Source organism: Rhopalosiphum padi, chromosome 4 (assembly GCF_020882245.1).
Source record: "Rhopalosiphum padi isolate XX-2018 chromosome 4, ASM2088224v1, whole genome shotgun sequence".
Classification (NCBI taxonomy): Eukaryota; Metazoa; Arthropoda; class Insecta; order Hemiptera; family Aphididae; genus Rhopalosiphum; species Rhopalosiphum padi.
This window is the reverse complement of record NC_083600.1, coordinates 33,912,066-33,927,711: the sequence shown is the minus strand read 5'-3', so window position 1 is coordinate 33,927,711 and position 15,646 is coordinate 33,912,066. Positions and strand designations below refer to the sequence as shown.

The following is a 15,646-nucleotide window of genomic DNA, read 5'->3' as shown; positions in this document are numbered from 1 at the left end:
TGGGTATTTGACTTGCATTGTTAAAAATTAACCACATTATTTCATTTAATAGTTATAAAGTTTAATTATTGTAAAAAATTAAAATTTTAATAAAAATAATATGAAACTTTAAAAATTGTTAATTTAAAAATTAAATTAAATTAAACAATTAGTTATTTTTGAATTGCGATACAATTTGTCTGAACACCAGCTTTTGTGATAATATGAACTTGAAGATCATAAGCACTTGCTTTATTTTTGATTACCTCAATATCATCTGGGTTTTTGTTTAACATAACTGTTAATACATCATCATTACCATTATAAAACTCAATTAAACTAGTATTGAATACTTCCCAAAATTCAGGAGCCACCCTTTCATTGTCATCAGCATTGTTGTCATCTTTAAATGTAATTAACTCAATGTTATGATGAAATTCTTTATCCTTTTCTAATTTATGAATTTCATTATGTATTGTTTCATTTTGAGGTTCAAGTTTCAATGCAATTTGAGTCTTTTTCTTTGCTTCTGTAAAATCCTTAAGAAAACGTAATGCTTTTCCCCAGTTGAAAAATAATTTTGCAGACCGTTTAGAAAATCTTTCTGAATATTTCATTGCTTCTATACCCATACGACATACTTTATTAAAAGCACATTGCTTTAAATAGCATAAGCTTAAATTTGTATAAAGCTTATTCAAATATTTCATCATTTCTATTTCCTCATTGTCATTTTTGCACCCAGCTAGATGTAGCAGTTCCAGAGCCCGGTTGTAATTAAATATAGCTTTTTCTATATTTTTAAGTTTAAATTGTTCATTAGCTTCAAGATGCAATTTTTTAACTTGTACAAGATTTTTATTAAATAAGTTAGGATCACGGTTTTCCCTATCAAAGGTTAAAATACTTTCAGGCGATAAAAATGAAACAAGATGGACATCAAATAGAATAGTTGCGTTTGGTGGTATGCGAGGCGGGCATCCGAATTCTCTGTAAGCCAATTCTGGCTTTATTATAAACCTTGCGTTTTCACCCGTAGTCATTGTTTTTATACCTATTTCTAATCCTGGTAAGAGTTCACCGTTACCCAATGTAAAACGTTTAGGTCGCCTTCCTTGAATATAAGTTACATCAAATGGCTCTTGAAGGTTTGATATATAAGCAATATAATGTATAAAAACTACATAGTTTTCTGGGACAACTTGACCGATTCCTGTAATATAAACAAATAATAATTATAATTTATACCATTTAACCCACAAAGAATATTGAAAAATACATAGAAATTCACTATACTCTGTTCAAAATGAGATTGTGACGCGGCGGCGACCAGTTTTCATCGAGGGGGTAAGTTTTGTCAACCCCACCGAGTCAACTATCTGTACTCCTGCTGTATAGTAAAGCCACGCCCATGTGCACAAATTGGTCACCGAGTCACAATCTCATTTTGAACAGAGTATAGATGTTCCATTTAAAACATTCACCAATATACTTTTATAAAATTAAGGTCCTGTATTTTATATTTTTATTGCTATTTATTTAGATAAACTTAGTATTCCAGTGGAAAAAAGTTCAGAAGCACTTTTTACTTTGTTATTACTTAAAAACTTTTTAAGCACTTGTGCTGATAAAACATCAGAACCTAAATGCTTTGTGGCTTTGTCTTACAAACATACAAGCAAATTTGTGTTGTAATTTGTAAATCTTAATATTAAGAGTGAATTGACCATTACCAATCTCACATGGTAATACAAATTATTTAAGGAAACATGGTATTTTATTAATATTCTTACTTTAAAGTGAGCTATAACCATGTGTCCATGTAATATAGATAGGAATTCTACTTTAAAATGTATAAATCTTACTCTAATATTAAGTTTTTTCTCTAAAATTAGTTCTGCTGTACATTGATTTACATTTTCCTACATTATATTCTTGAAAGATGAAGACAAGAGATATAGGTTATAATGTCTTATAGACTATCTTTGTCTACACAAGTGCTTCTAAACTTTTTTCTACTGGAATACTAAGTTTATATCTAAATAAAACGCAACAAAATACAGGGTGCTGATTTCATAAAATTATATTGATGACCATTTTAGGTAAAACATTTTTTGTTTTAAATTATAATTAAGTGATTATCAATTATTTATTAATTTTTAAAACCTATAATAATTTTACTCTTGGGACGACCACGATTAATTAATATTTGTTAGGTTGTTTGTTAAGATTAAAGTGGAAGAACCAAATAAAAAAGGATGTAGAAATGGTTAAGCTTCCGAGTGGCAGATTTTGGGGTATTCTTGTCGTATGCAGTCTACCGCACACTTGTCATCTACTAAAGATCATTTTCAACAATTCAACAATTAAGCTTCATCTTAACGATGTAATTTCTATATCAATAATAAAATACACTCAGATGAATGGTTTGCATGTAAGACATTAGAAACTAAAGGGTACATACATAAAACCGTAAACCATTCCCAATTTTTTGTCGATCCTATCAATGGTGCACACACACAGCGCATAGAAAGTTTATGGGGAGATTTAAAACTTAGAATCGTAAAAAAAATGCATGGTACATCACCATCATTGCTACCCTCGTATTTAGCGGAACAATGGTGGCATCTAAGAAACAGCAATGATGATATATTTGAATGTTTTTTAAGAGTCGTTAAGTTATATTGTACCTAATTTACATATAATAAAATACATATTGTGTGTCATTAAATTAAATATAATATAATTCTACCATAATTTAATTATGTATAAAAATTATGTTATAGACCGCATATGACGCATGGGAGCCCATAGGGCTTTGGTTATAGGGTTATATTTGGTATAACAATATTTTTGGGGCCCATTTTTTATTTTTGCAGGGAAGCCCAAATTTTTTAGTTACGCCACTGATATGACGTATAGAAATATGTATGGTAGACAACAAGTGTGCGGTAGACCGCATATGACCAACAGAAACGTGAGGTAGACCGCATACGACAAGAATACCGATTTTGGCAATGAATACACAGAAGCAGCAACAATTAAGTAGAACAGTATGATCTTAAAGGTCGAATAAGAAGAAGAATAATAAGTTAATGTCGAGGTTAATGTAATATCATTATTTAATTAGGCATTTAATCTATGTAACTATAGCTCAGTTATTTAAAATAAAAATACTAAATACCAATATAATATTATGTTGAGAGGTTGTCGAAAAAACATAAATATTCCAAGAATTGTTAAATTGCTACCAAAATCCAAAAGATGAAATTTTAAATATAATATAGCAACGCACTAAGGCTTTAGTTATTTGTTACTAATATTACTAATAATAGATACTTATTGGGCGCCATTAGTTATTTCTTCATTAATTACATTTTAAGTGTACTTAGGATGTTTATTGATTTGTGTGTTTCATATAAATTTTATTTTTGATTAGTAATAAAAGTTTAAAAAAATCTTTACTAACCTTGTTCCAGTAATATTTTTAACACCTTGCGATCGCCAGTAAGATCTTCGTGGTTTTTATTAGTAATGAGGTGGTTAAAAGACTCCAGATTGTCATCTTCCTCTCCAATCATATCGAAGTTAGTAAATTCAGCCATTTCGGCTGCATCATAAGAAAACGTATCGTTAGCGTCTTCGGTGGGTGAGTTATCCACCGTAAAACAGTATCCGTCCTGTTTATTCAATATTTCTTCCGACGCCGTCTTGAGTATATTGAGCACATTGGGCGGAAGCCCGGTAGAGTCGTCATCAGCCATTGTGAATGATTCGAATGGATTACGACGTGCCTATACGATTTTTTTAAAACTATTATAGTTTGTTATTGACAAAATACGATCACAAAATAAATTAACGTTACGCACACGTAAAGTCTTGAGAATTGAGTGACGACTGACGATGACCGACGGTTGTTAATTGTTATTGACGTTATGGTAACTTGTAATCTTGCATCTGGAATTCTGGAATAAATCGGGAAATTCCGACAATCCTTACATAATAATGGAATTTAATTAGTATTAAGAATTCAAGAAGGTCTAGCTAAAAATAGAAATTAGAAATGTATATAGTAATATATAATATAAATATAATTATTATTATTATCATGTTTAATATTATTAATTTAATTGTATACTGTAATTGTCGAACTATAATAGCTGTAGCTGAAAGTTCTAAATAAAAAAAAAAAAAAAAAAATATAAATATAAACCTGTAATGTATTGGAAATTCACGACATGACGACGCTCGACACACGTGTTAATGTTCAATGCGCCTAAGAAATAAGAATACATATTACGAGAAAAATATTAAAATTAAATCATGAAACAGGAAAAATTCTCAATCCGTCATCATGTTAGTCGCATTTTACTATTCCGTAAATGTTAACAATATCATGACATTAATATATTATAATTTATAATATACATTTATTATTTTTATTTGTTATTCAAATTAGTTTCTCAGAGATATTTATTTACTTATTCTTAAAAAAACTTGATGATAAAGGATAAAATTATAAAACTACTGACCACGGTTGTTGACTGTTGTTCTTTAATCGTGAAACGGTGGAGCTGACTAAGATATATTATAGCCTATAGACAATATGTGTTTAATCTAGGGGTATACAAAATACAACGTTTTTGTGTATAATACTATAGTCTTAGTAATAATCGATGGTTTTACGTTTTTAATCACAAATATTAAGATTCATTTTTTTTTTAATTAAAGTTAACGAATATCGATGATAGATATTATTATTTAACGGGTACCTACTGTTATTATTTATCGATGACCTGCAAAAACAAATAAAAAGTACCTTAATTTCATTAATCTCCTGATTTTTAATACTTTTTTTGTTTCGAAACTGTGAAATGTGAATTATTTACGATAGTGGTATTATACTGGTATCATTGTATCAAACATGTCACATGTGGCCCGCGTGCTCGTAGTGTTTTTCTCGAAACTATATAGAAAAAATATTAAAATGAAACGATGTTGAAACGTCAATATTTTCAGAAAAATGACCTCCACACAATGGCTATCTTCAGTTTTTGTTGAAAATGATTAAATAATAAAATATATTTTTATCAAAACATTAAAATAAATTAAAACACGAAATATTTGTAGTTCTTGTCCATACGAATCTTATTAAAAAACCAGAATTATGATCTCCATTATTTCACGAGATGTTGCAATGAGTAAATCCTCACGGGACACCTGTATATATATTTTTAAGCACATCTTTGACCGCGGGCACTGATTATGACAAATCGTCAACATAATACTTTAGAAAATTAGGATCTAAATTCTTATATTCATGCTCATGACATGAATTTCTAGAAAACCATTGGTTAAAACCTGTGTAAAATTATTCCGCAGTCCACACCTCGATAACAAACCATATTATTAAAAAATATAATTAATATAAATATTTATATGGTGCAAACTGTAAACGATGAACAGCAAATATTAAATACTAACTTTTTTTTAAAACTGGTCCTTTGATTAATTAATGTCTTGATTAAAATTGTATTATGCTAATCTGCAATTACAAAATTGAAAATATATAATTGATAGAAGAATTAATTTAAAAATCTAGTGCTACGGCTCATGGTTTAAGATAATATAACATAAGCCATGAATTATACGTATGTCTTTTACTCTTTTAAAAGATTTAGAATATTCTCTAAGACGGTGTCTTCCTCTTCCACTGTATTCATCATGCTAATTGGCAATTTCTAAGCCGCTAGGGCCGAGTTAAGAGTATAATCACAGAATATAACAATCAGAATGGACACTGATAAAAATTCAAAAATACATAATATTCTATACTTGTGATAAACTGATAACAAGACGGGATGATAAGTTGATAAATATGATTAACCTTAAAAACGTTCATGTGACAACATAATATAAACACTACATGTGTTATTATATTTCATTCTTCATTCACTCTTAAGTCATAATGTGCACTTAAGAGATTTTATTTCTAACACAATAAAATAGGACAAAAAGGTTTAAATTTCAATATTTGTTTGTTTTAAGTTTAGATTGTATTGACTCCAAACTATGGAGGATATTTCTGCAGTGTTAAATAAAAAAGCAGCGTTGGATGTAGCAGCTCAACAAAGCGTTACTGTAACTAAAGTATTAGACCCAGAAATTGATTTAGGTACACTTCTGTGTTTCGATTCAAATGATTTTGATACTCAACAACTCAGGTACAATTTTCCACAATGAAATATTAACTTGAAATGTTATTTAGAGTATATTATGTAATATGTATTTGATGTTCATAGATCAAATCAAGAGGCATACTTAACAAATGAAACTAGGAATAATGTGCAGTTACTTATCAACAAATTATTTGAATTGCCTATGAAAAATGAAGATGGTTATATGTATGTAGATTTACCAGAACCTAGATATAATTTACCCCGTGAAAAACCATTACCAACACCTAAACCACTTACTAAATGGCAGAAGTTTGCCATTGAAAAGGGTATCAAGAAAACACCTAAACCAAAGGCAACATGGGATGAAATTTTACAGGTATTTTTTTAATTAGCATTAAATGTAATAATTTTAAGGGTAGGTTTTAACAATATTATTTCTATCCTTGCATTCAAGTTAACTTCTACATTAGACATTTTGTAATTTTCTTCTTTTTTTTGTGATTATAAATTGTTTCATACCCATAAAAAAAACATTTCCTTCATTATAAAGATATGAAACATACTTTATTAGGCGGTGTAATTTTCCTGAATTGTATAAATACCAAAATAAATAATATTGTAAAAATAAGGTTCATATAATTTTTTCAAATTTATAAATATTTTGACCAATGCTTGTTTATTTTAATTTTAATTAAACATTTCTTAAATTAATTTTATCAACTTCAAGCATGTCCCAATCTATGCACTCTCTCTCACACAATAAATATGGTCTAGTGTAGATTTATTTTTACAAAGTATATTTAACTGTAACATATTCCTAAACTGTTGTATTGATGTTTATTTAATTTTTGTTTTTCAGAAATGGATACCAACTTATGGTTACAAAAAAGCTGCAGCAGACAAAGAAAAAGATTGGATATTGGAAGTGCCTGGCAATGCTGCTGATCCAAATGTTGATTTATTTGCTCAAAAGCGAGAAGCGAAAAAAGAACGTGTTGCTAAAAATGAATATCAAAGGTTACGTAATATAGCTGCTTCACGTAAGATAAAAGTTCCTTCTGTTGGATTACCACCGTTAGAAGGAACATTACACTCAAATCAGGTAAATTGTCTTAAAATTTATAATTTTTTTATTGCCTGTAATTAATTAACTGCACGTTTTTAATAGTTGAAAACAGCTGTTGATGTAGCTAAAATCTCAACTGCATCTGTTGGTAAATTCCAGCCAAAAATAAGCAAGGAAGTAATATCTATTAAAAAAAATATACCGGGATTAAAGAAAGATAAAATCCCAGCCAAGGTATGTTGATAATTATGTGATTATAATGATTAAAAACTATGTTTTTAGTTTATTTTTTTTTATAAGTATTAGTTTTATTTTTAATCATATGCAAGACCAAATTATATAGTATTTTTATTTAGTTAGTGTATTATATATCATACATTTTTATTACAGAGTATGCAAGAAGAAAAATCAAGTAGTCTTCAAATATTAGAATCAATTAACAACAAAAAACCAAAATTCAATTTAGAAAAAGCTGCTAATAAAGCTATTCATGCAGAAGAAGTCGAGTAAATATAGTTATAAAAACTGATTTTGAATTACTTTATACTATTTAGTATTTATTTTTCATTAGGAGAGCCCGAGAGAAAAAAGAAGGAGGTGATAAAAAGAAAGGAGGACGTTCACGCAGCAAAGGATCATTTAAAAGACCTACTGCTAATACTGGCAAGCGTTTGGGAAAACAAAAAGGTGGACGTAAACGTCGATAGTTTCACAATTTTTTATTTTATTTTAATGATGTATATGTTAACTTTATTAATAAAATACAAGTCTTTTTGACCTTTGTATGAATTATATTTTTACTTGTTTCAATTTAAAAATTCTGAATATATTATCCACAACCAAGTGGTTATAATACCTTTTAAAAGGATTTGATATTCACCATTTGTAAGGTGTTTTATACAGATAGTATTTAAAGTATATAATTATATATATGGGCTAAGTGGATCTATTTTCATTCCATTATATGAATTAGTATAATGAGGCGATTTTCATTGAGAACTGATTTGAATGTTTTAAAATGTTAACTTTGGATCCAATAAACAAATTGTTTAATTTATTTATCTTAAGTAACACAATTCACCATTGAATATTTGTAAATGTTTATATTTTTATTGGATTAAAATTCTCAAAAATGAAATACAAGATTCTATTTATAGGTTTCTTAATTTTTTATTTAAAGTTCACATTTTTAAAAAAATTGTCGAATTCTATAAAAAATAATTATAGAATCTATGCATAATTTTTATAAGTAAGATATGCTAAAGTAATACAATATTTTTTATTATAATTGTTCATATTGGAACTAAAAATTCTAAAAAATATAGTAATACAATAAAATTATTATTTTTAAATATTTAAAGTTAAAATTAGAAGAAATTACATAATTTAATGATGGTAATTATTATTTTGTTATCATTTAAAAACATTATTTGTGGAAACTTAAAACAGTTAAAACTGTATAATATGTACTCTATATTATGAAATTTGCTATGCACAATGACAGTTATCAAAATATTTAGATTAATTTAAAGATATTATCTGTGGTATGAACTTACATTCACATTGTTTTATGATAAGATGGTTTAACTCATAAGTTAATATTATAGTATAAATAGTTTAATATAGTATGAACGAATAATATAATAAATACAAACAATACAATGTTTTAGCCAAAAGTTAAATAAATCTACTGTACAACTAATAATAAAATTAATTACTTTAATAAAATTACTAAAAATATATTATGAAGTTGAAGTTAATTGAATTAATTGTTGATTGATTTTTTTAGAAGATTAAATATAAAATAATATAATTCAAATTTGAAAAAATTGGCATACTATTATTTTTGTCAATTTTATTACTTACAAATTACAAATATTAATACTAATGGCATGGCTAACATATTTTTCAATTACAATACAATTTTATAAAAATATAATCAATTTTTTATGGTTAATCATAATATTAAAATTGTATTTTCATATGTTTGATAGTTGATTATTTAATATTTTATTGCTACTTAAAAAAATGTACAATAACAATAATTAGTAATTACTATTTGTAATTGGTGACATTAATTGCACTTGGGTAGTAATTGTAAGTATGGAAATAATAATTTATATACATAGATTTTGAAGGTACATTTTCATAATTTAATTGTGCTTAATTGAAAATGTTATGTGAAACGTAATTGCATAATCTAAAAATTATTACTGTTCTCTGATAAATTCAGTTAAATTAAGTACTTATAAATTACAATATTACATTATATATTTATATCTGTTATTTTGTAAAAACGCAGTAATTTGCAATGTTATCTGATAAACAAATGTTAAAAATTGAAAAATCAATGTACTTAGTATTGAATTCATTTTATTAATTGAAAATTTATTAGTTCCTACCTTTGATCTGGTATACGTATATGTGTTTTCTTTTATGTTTGTCCTAATTTAATTTTAATTTTAATTATAAATTATAATATTATCTTTTCGTAGCAGTGCCTATATCTGGTTGTCTGGTTTTTTCTGTTTTCTCGTAATTTTTCTAAAAAATTGTTCATCCTCTTCTTTAAACTTTCTATAATATGTACTCTACTATATCTATAAACAGATACTAAATAGTATCAAGGGCATATTTAGGGTGGGGGGTGATATGGGTGTTCGAACACCCCCCATCGGCTGTATTTTGTTTTATTTGATCAAACTCCACACTTGCTCACGAAGTGCAAGAAATAATCATTTATAATTTTAGTTCTATTATTTTATTTTTTTTACAATTCACAAGCTGTTGGTCATATTGACAACGACCTTTGTCACTACATCTAAGAGTTAACGCTTCTTTTCAACTCTCCGTAGACTCAAAAGTTATTTAAAATAACGTTGGAGAAAACAGGCTGAATTGCAAATCTACAGTAGAGGTTTTTGATAAATTTGCTCTCCAATGCCGTCGCTTATAATTTAAATAGGTAATCATAATATGTGTATCATTATATTCATTTTATTCAATTTCATATTTTTTTAAATATTATAGGTTGAAGTTGTTGGTTTAGTGTTATATAGTGTATTATTTATTTTATGTGATTTAGAATATAAAAGTTATTATTTTAGTTAAATTATAAAAGTTTTATACAATTTGTAGATCTTACACATACTGTCTTAATATAATAATTTATATCAATACATGGTATTTGTTAATGTAATACGGTGGTGTGGGGGGTAGAGACCCACCCCCTACAATAAGTATATAATTTTAAAACACCCTCATAAAATAAATCCTGGATACGCCACTGGATAGGATGTGTTTATCCTCGTTAATCCTCCTATTCTTAAATATATTCTAGTCTTTTTAACAATGAGTCAAAAGTATAAACATAAATTGCCATTTTTTCTTTAAAATGTGCTAATAACAAGAACCGAACTTGTTGCCTGTTTTAGTAATTTGAGGATAATGTGTTCTGGTTCTTTTTTTCATATCAATGCTATTTACATACCTATATATTTTTATATTCATTCAATTTTCAATGTTAAGATATTTACAAATATTCACACAAATTTGTATATCGTATGACTATATGTCTGGCCACGTTACAAAAGTTTATTTGTGTTTGTATGTTGGAAATATGAGAGAACAAAATGTAGTAAATCAATAATAGTTATTAATACTGTTTTTATTTTTTTACTCTATTAAAAATAAATAAATAACTTTAATTATTACACAAACTATAACTTATACAGACACATGCAATTGTAAAGTCAAACATGTTTTTATTTAAAATTTGTAACATAAAATTATACATACATTAAACATAAAGCAGTATCTAAATTAATATTTTAAAACATTTTTTTCTTTTAATATATATTCATTATATAATATAGTAAAAATAGATATAATTATGACTAGATTTGTGTTATGACAAGAATCAATATTTTTCTTATATACAAACTAAAATATTTTCATTTTATTTTTATAACTATAACTATCCTTTTTTTTAATACGAACAATACAATTATTTGTTGTTTTATTTTGTGTTCATACAGATTATACTAACTGCCTAGTAAATTTACACTGTTGAGCAATTTTGTTTTATGTGGTACAGAGGAACTATAGTTAAGGAAAATGTTTGTCTGTTTGAAAAATAAACATCACAGCCAATTTGTACTCACCAAACTTTGGGCTGTATTTTTGGAACTTTAACTCAAGAGATTTAAACTCAAACTAACCACCGATTAAATCTAAACTGGCAGTGAATGTAATAAAGCATTAAAAAAAAAAAAACGATTAAATTAAAATAAATATTTACAATTTAAATGTCTGTGTTTTTTTTTAAGTTTCATACTCTATGTATGCAAAAATTAATATTAATTTTTATTACAGCGAAAAAAAAACTAAATTTATTACATTAATAATTTATTGTAACAGTGTCTACCCCTCCCCCAACCAATTATGTCGTACTTTGTATTTTCGGACAAACTGAAAAATGCAGAATTGTGCGTATTTCGCAAGACGTGTCTATAACATAATAATATGATGAATATTATAATTGCCTAGAATTCTAATATTTTACTAGTCGTGCACTTCGAATGAACAAAAACGATGATTGTAAACTTGGGTGAAAAAATCACAGACACAATATAATATATATATTATATAATAATATATCATGATATAAATAATTAAATACAAACGAGGTGAGGAAAACAAATAATAATAATAATAATAATAATAATAATAATGAAAAAAAACGAACAAAATTGGACAGTACGAATAGATTTTTACACGCGGAAGAATAAAATAATAATATGCATCATTTATAGATCGGCGACGAGACGGCGCCCAGCTTAAATAATATGCGTTTCTCGGTCATAACTTTGGACTGCTTCACCGTTTCCATCGTCACACACACACACACATAATATATATGCATATATAAGTAGGTCGTGTGTAGATCGGTTTCCTCAACAGGGATGGCTCAGGTTGTAAGCGACCGCGAACAGTGTACAAATGGCGTATACGCCGAGCGCAAACCACCATATAAGTTGCTCGTGGAGCTTTTGCTCGAAGTTTTTCAATACCAGCAAACCAATGGTGAGACCGGCCAGCGCGCCGGCTATGTGGGCGACGTAGCTCACGGGCGGAGCGTTCGACGATGGTTCAAAGGCGTAACGGCAGTACACGGCGAAGCCGACGTCCACGCTGGCTGTGAATAAAAAGAAAAAAATAGTAAGGTTACTAAGGTTAGGTTAGATATTTTGTCAACGTCCGAGAGGTGACGGGGAGAGGTTGGCTGGTGGTAAAACCTATATATTTTGTACACCTCCGATTATAGTAGGCAAAGTTTTAGCGATCGAGTGTCGATATTCATAGAGGTTTCATTGTATATTATATATATTATTTATATAAAATTATTGGGCTTTAAATTTTTATTTCTAAATTTATTATATCAACGGTTAAGTTGTATATAGGTAAGTATAAGCGTATACTTAATCCATTTTATTTTAATATCATCTTGTTGTACTTATTCCATTCTTAAGAAATTGAACTATTTTTTTTTTAAACATAAATTATTTTGATGATTTAATAACATTATATTTTAATAAAATTTCAAATGTGGTTTCCAAAATACTCAAATATGTACTAAAACATGCGAAAGATTAACCATCGGCCAAAATTATAAACGCAATAATTTTTCTCAATCAACTAATTTAAAAATTATTTTTAATTTTTATCCATTTTGACTATTTATCTGTATCACATATAAGTTACTTACCGATGAATAGTATGCCAAGCAACCGAAACACACCGAATTCCATGTTGTTATAATTCTAAAAAAAGAAAAACGATTAGATTTATTCATCGTAACAATAAAAAATAACCGAATTACTGAGTTTTAGTATTTATTTACGTAACACAATTTTTAAATTTTTAGGTATAGATACGTAGAAATTATCCTTTTTATTTGTATGTAATATTAAATTGTTTATTTATAAAAAATAAAAAATATTCATTCTCATGAATAATACTTAATTTCTATTTAATATATGTACTAAAAAGGTGATAATTAGACATAGGGTGTAATATTATATATCTATAATATATGGTAAAATGGAATATTGTATTTACAACACTACATTAAATTATCAGTTAATTTTCGGTACATTTTTGCATGTTTTTTTTAAGTATTTAATATATTTTTATTGAATAAGTCTTGAGATCAATAAAATAATTTTTCTTACCAACATAACGTTAGCTAAATGAGCAGCCAGTAGAGCGTATACTCCACCTGACGCACCAACGAGATACACGTTACTGTCAAAAACTGACGTACCCAAGGAACCTAGAACAAAATATCGATGATTAAACTAAATTTAATTATTTGTTCCTATTTTTTGTAAACGTTCTATGATATTCTATTAAATAAATAAAATATACATTACACGAAGCTCTTTAAGTTAAATATATACCTGCTAACACACCAGCCATGTATACAACCCCTATTCGGAGCGAACCATGCACCATTTCTAATGGAAGACCCACAAGCAATTGAACGGTCAAATTGAATATTAGATGGACCCAACTAAAAAATAATAATTACAGTTTAAAAACTTATAATATGATATAAATTAAAATAAAATATATAGGTAGGTATAAATATTCGATTCGTAATAGTTAATAGGTAATACGTTATATTAATTATTCGTATCTAAAATAACATTTTTAACGTAAAACTTTAACACTTACCCAACATGTAAGAACATGTACAACATAAATCTCCATAATTGTTGTCGTTTGTCAGGTCTATATATGAACACGCTGTCCATTGGCACAGGAGCGGCGACTGATGCCCATATGTCACCGGGAGCAGGTGTAGAACCCAAAGTTAGAGAGTAGTAATATAGATATGTTCCCAACTAAAACAGTGAACAAAAATACCATGAAGATTGTAATACACAATTAAATACTATACATTAAATATTATGTGGAAAACAATACACACTATTTGTACCAGTAACGTAATCAGGATTTTTAAGGAGGTGTGACAAGTGACAACTAACAAATACAACCAAGAAATTTATCTCCATTAAATTTTTAATATTATTATCAACATGCTGATAAATATTACATAATGTAAATTATTTTAATACATACTAGCTATTATTTACTATTATTATCTAGGTTAATTAAATAAATAAATTTTAATTAATATTTTTTTACTGTGGTGCAATAGGTGGAGGTTTGGACCCAAATCCACCACTATTGGTGCACTATTCATTTGTTAATTGAAAATAATATATTATAGACACTAATATTTTGACCTTCAAAATCGACCTAAACCTTTAAACTTAAAAATGCTGTTATCAACTTAGAAAATAAAATGTTATGTAATTATTATTCTAAATTAATATTTTATAGATAAATATTATCCATTATCCATATAGTTTCTATGATTAAATTGTAAAATTATAAGTAAATCTATTTTTTTGTTTTTAATATAAAAATAAAAAAAATTAACAAAATAAATTATAAGTTTTTATTGAAATATTAATTTAAATAATTACCTATATTATTATTACTTCCTTTAATATATTTTTTTTTTGTTTTAAATATATAGATTCATTTTTCTATTTTTATTCATATTATGTTATCTCAATTTATTCATTGAAAACTGTGGAAGCGAATTGAAAATTATGTCATTATTCATCCTTTATTACATAACAAAATGTAATATTACTCTTGCCAAATTATTTTATATTTATGTACAAAAATAACAACAATATTTATGATGAACAAATTATCATCTTTGAATATAAATTAAAAATTATATTCGATTGATTTATAATGTGTTCAGTTAAGCGTTATGTTATATGTGAAAATAAAAAATCCAAAATATAATGAATCTAAGTCAAATTAACCTAAATTAGATTTTTTTTTTTAAAGAACTTAAGTATAAGAATAAAACTAATTAATTGTTTATACCTGCAATGAATTTGTAAATGTTTATACCTAAGAATTGATAATATGTCTTCACTTTATTGAAACTGCCGGTATTTAAAAGATTATATTTATTAATATAATAAAAATAAAAATAAAAATAATATACACCTACAATAATTAATTTAAGCACGTTGTACATATATTTCGAAAACTAAATTTGCCAACAACAACGAATTGCCAATATTAAGTCTAATTTATAGTTAGGTACTTTTGTTTTCTACAGATTACGAGTATAAATAAGTATAGGTACGCTGAAGTTTTCTATATAATTAAATGTATTTATCATAATCGAGCGGGCGCATTAAGAGATGTTAATGAGTTTAGTTTCCTATATAGGTAAAAATGTAACAACAATTTAACATCCCCCCTGCAGGCTGCAATTATTAACAGTTTTAAAAGTTTACTGATGAAAAAGTTTTGTACAGTTTTT

The 15,646-nt window shown here is 26.8% G+C and overlaps 3 protein-coding genes across 10 annotated transcripts in view; 1 reads left to right on the top strand and 2 right to left on the bottom strand.

Annotated features, from left to right (window-relative positions):
* Window positions 1–36: 36 nt before the first annotated feature.
* Window positions 37–5,765, bottom strand: LOC132929092 (inactive peptidyl-prolyl cis-trans isomerase FKBP6-like). 6 transcript variants are annotated; one of them, XM_060994184.1, is made up of 6 exons: window positions 5,644–5,765; window positions 5,464–5,524; window positions 4,193–4,255; window positions 3,849–3,973; window positions 3,449–3,773; window positions 37–1,192 (listed from the first exon to the last, which is right to left on the bottom strand). In XM_060994184.1, exons 5-6 carry the CDS (start codon window positions 3,741–3,743, stop codon window positions 153–155), a joined length of 1,335 nt encoding a protein of 444 aa, XP_060850167.1. In that variant the 5' UTR covers window positions 3,744–3,773; window positions 3,849–3,973; window positions 4,193–4,255; window positions 5,464–5,524; window positions 5,644–5,765; the 3' UTR covers window positions 37–152. The 6 variants fall into 6 exon arrangements, with proteins under 6 accessions (XP_060850167.1, XP_060850171.1, XP_060850166.1 ...); XM_060994188.1 differs by lacking the exon at window positions 4,193–4,255; XM_060994183.1 differs by having other exon boundaries at window positions 5,464–5,764.
* A 130-nt stretch (window positions 5,766–5,895) lies between these two features.
* On the top strand, window positions 5,896–8,018 carry LOC132929093 (ribosome biogenesis regulatory protein homolog). Its single transcript, XM_060994189.1, has 6 exons — window positions 5,896–6,203; window positions 6,282–6,534; window positions 7,018–7,260; window positions 7,327–7,458; window positions 7,615–7,730; window positions 7,796–8,018. The coding sequence occupies exons 1-6, from the start codon at window positions 6,052–6,054 to the stop codon at window positions 7,929–7,931; spliced, it is 1,032 nt and encodes a 343-aa protein (XP_060850172.1). The 5' UTR covers window positions 5,896–6,051; the 3' UTR covers window positions 7,932–8,018.
* Window positions 8,019–11,856: 3,838 nt separating this feature from the next.
* LOC132929781 (protein rhomboid-like) overlaps window positions 11,857–15,646 on the bottom strand; it is a 95,022-nt gene continuing 91,232 nt past the window's right edge. For all 3 annotated transcript variants that reach the window (XM_060995343.1, XM_060995342.1, XM_060995344.1), the window contains 5 exons: window positions 13,963–14,132; window positions 13,686–13,798; window positions 13,458–13,558; window positions 12,992–13,046; window positions 11,857–12,421 (listed from right to left, as the gene is read on the bottom strand). In XM_060995343.1, the coding sequence (XP_060851326.1) occupies window positions 12,180–12,421; window positions 12,992–13,046; window positions 13,458–13,558; window positions 13,686–13,798; window positions 13,963–14,132 (681 nt within the window). In that variant the 3' untranslated portion in view covers window positions 11,857–12,179. The remainder of the gene's footprint in view (window positions 12,422–12,991; window positions 13,047–13,457; window positions 13,559–13,685; window positions 13,799–13,962; window positions 14,133–15,646) is intronic.

What these genes read in the sequence shown, in the direction of transcription:
- LOC132929093 (XM_060994189.1), top strand. Translation starts at nt 6,052, where the DNA reads ATGGAGGATATTTCTGCAGTGTTAAATAAAAAAGCAGCGTTGGATGTA. An exon ending in GAACATTACACTCAAATCAG is followed by an intron (nt 7,261 to 7,326) that starts GTAAATTGTCTT and finishes CGTTTTTAATAG; the next exon opens with TTGAAAACAGCTGTTGATGT. An exon ending in AAGATAAAATCCCAGCCAAG is followed by an intron (nt 7,459 to 7,614) that starts GTATGTTGATAA and finishes TTTTTATTACAG; the next exon opens with AGTATGCAAGAAGAAAAATC.
- LOC132929092 (XM_060994184.1), bottom strand. Translation starts at nt 3,743, where the DNA reads ATGGCTGATGACGACTCTACCGGGCTTCCGCCCAATGTGCTCAATATA. An exon ending in AAAAATATTACTGGAACAAG is followed by an intron (nt 1,193 to 3,448) that starts GTTAGTAAAGAT and finishes TTTATATTACAG; the next exon opens with GAATCGGTCAAGTTGTCCCA.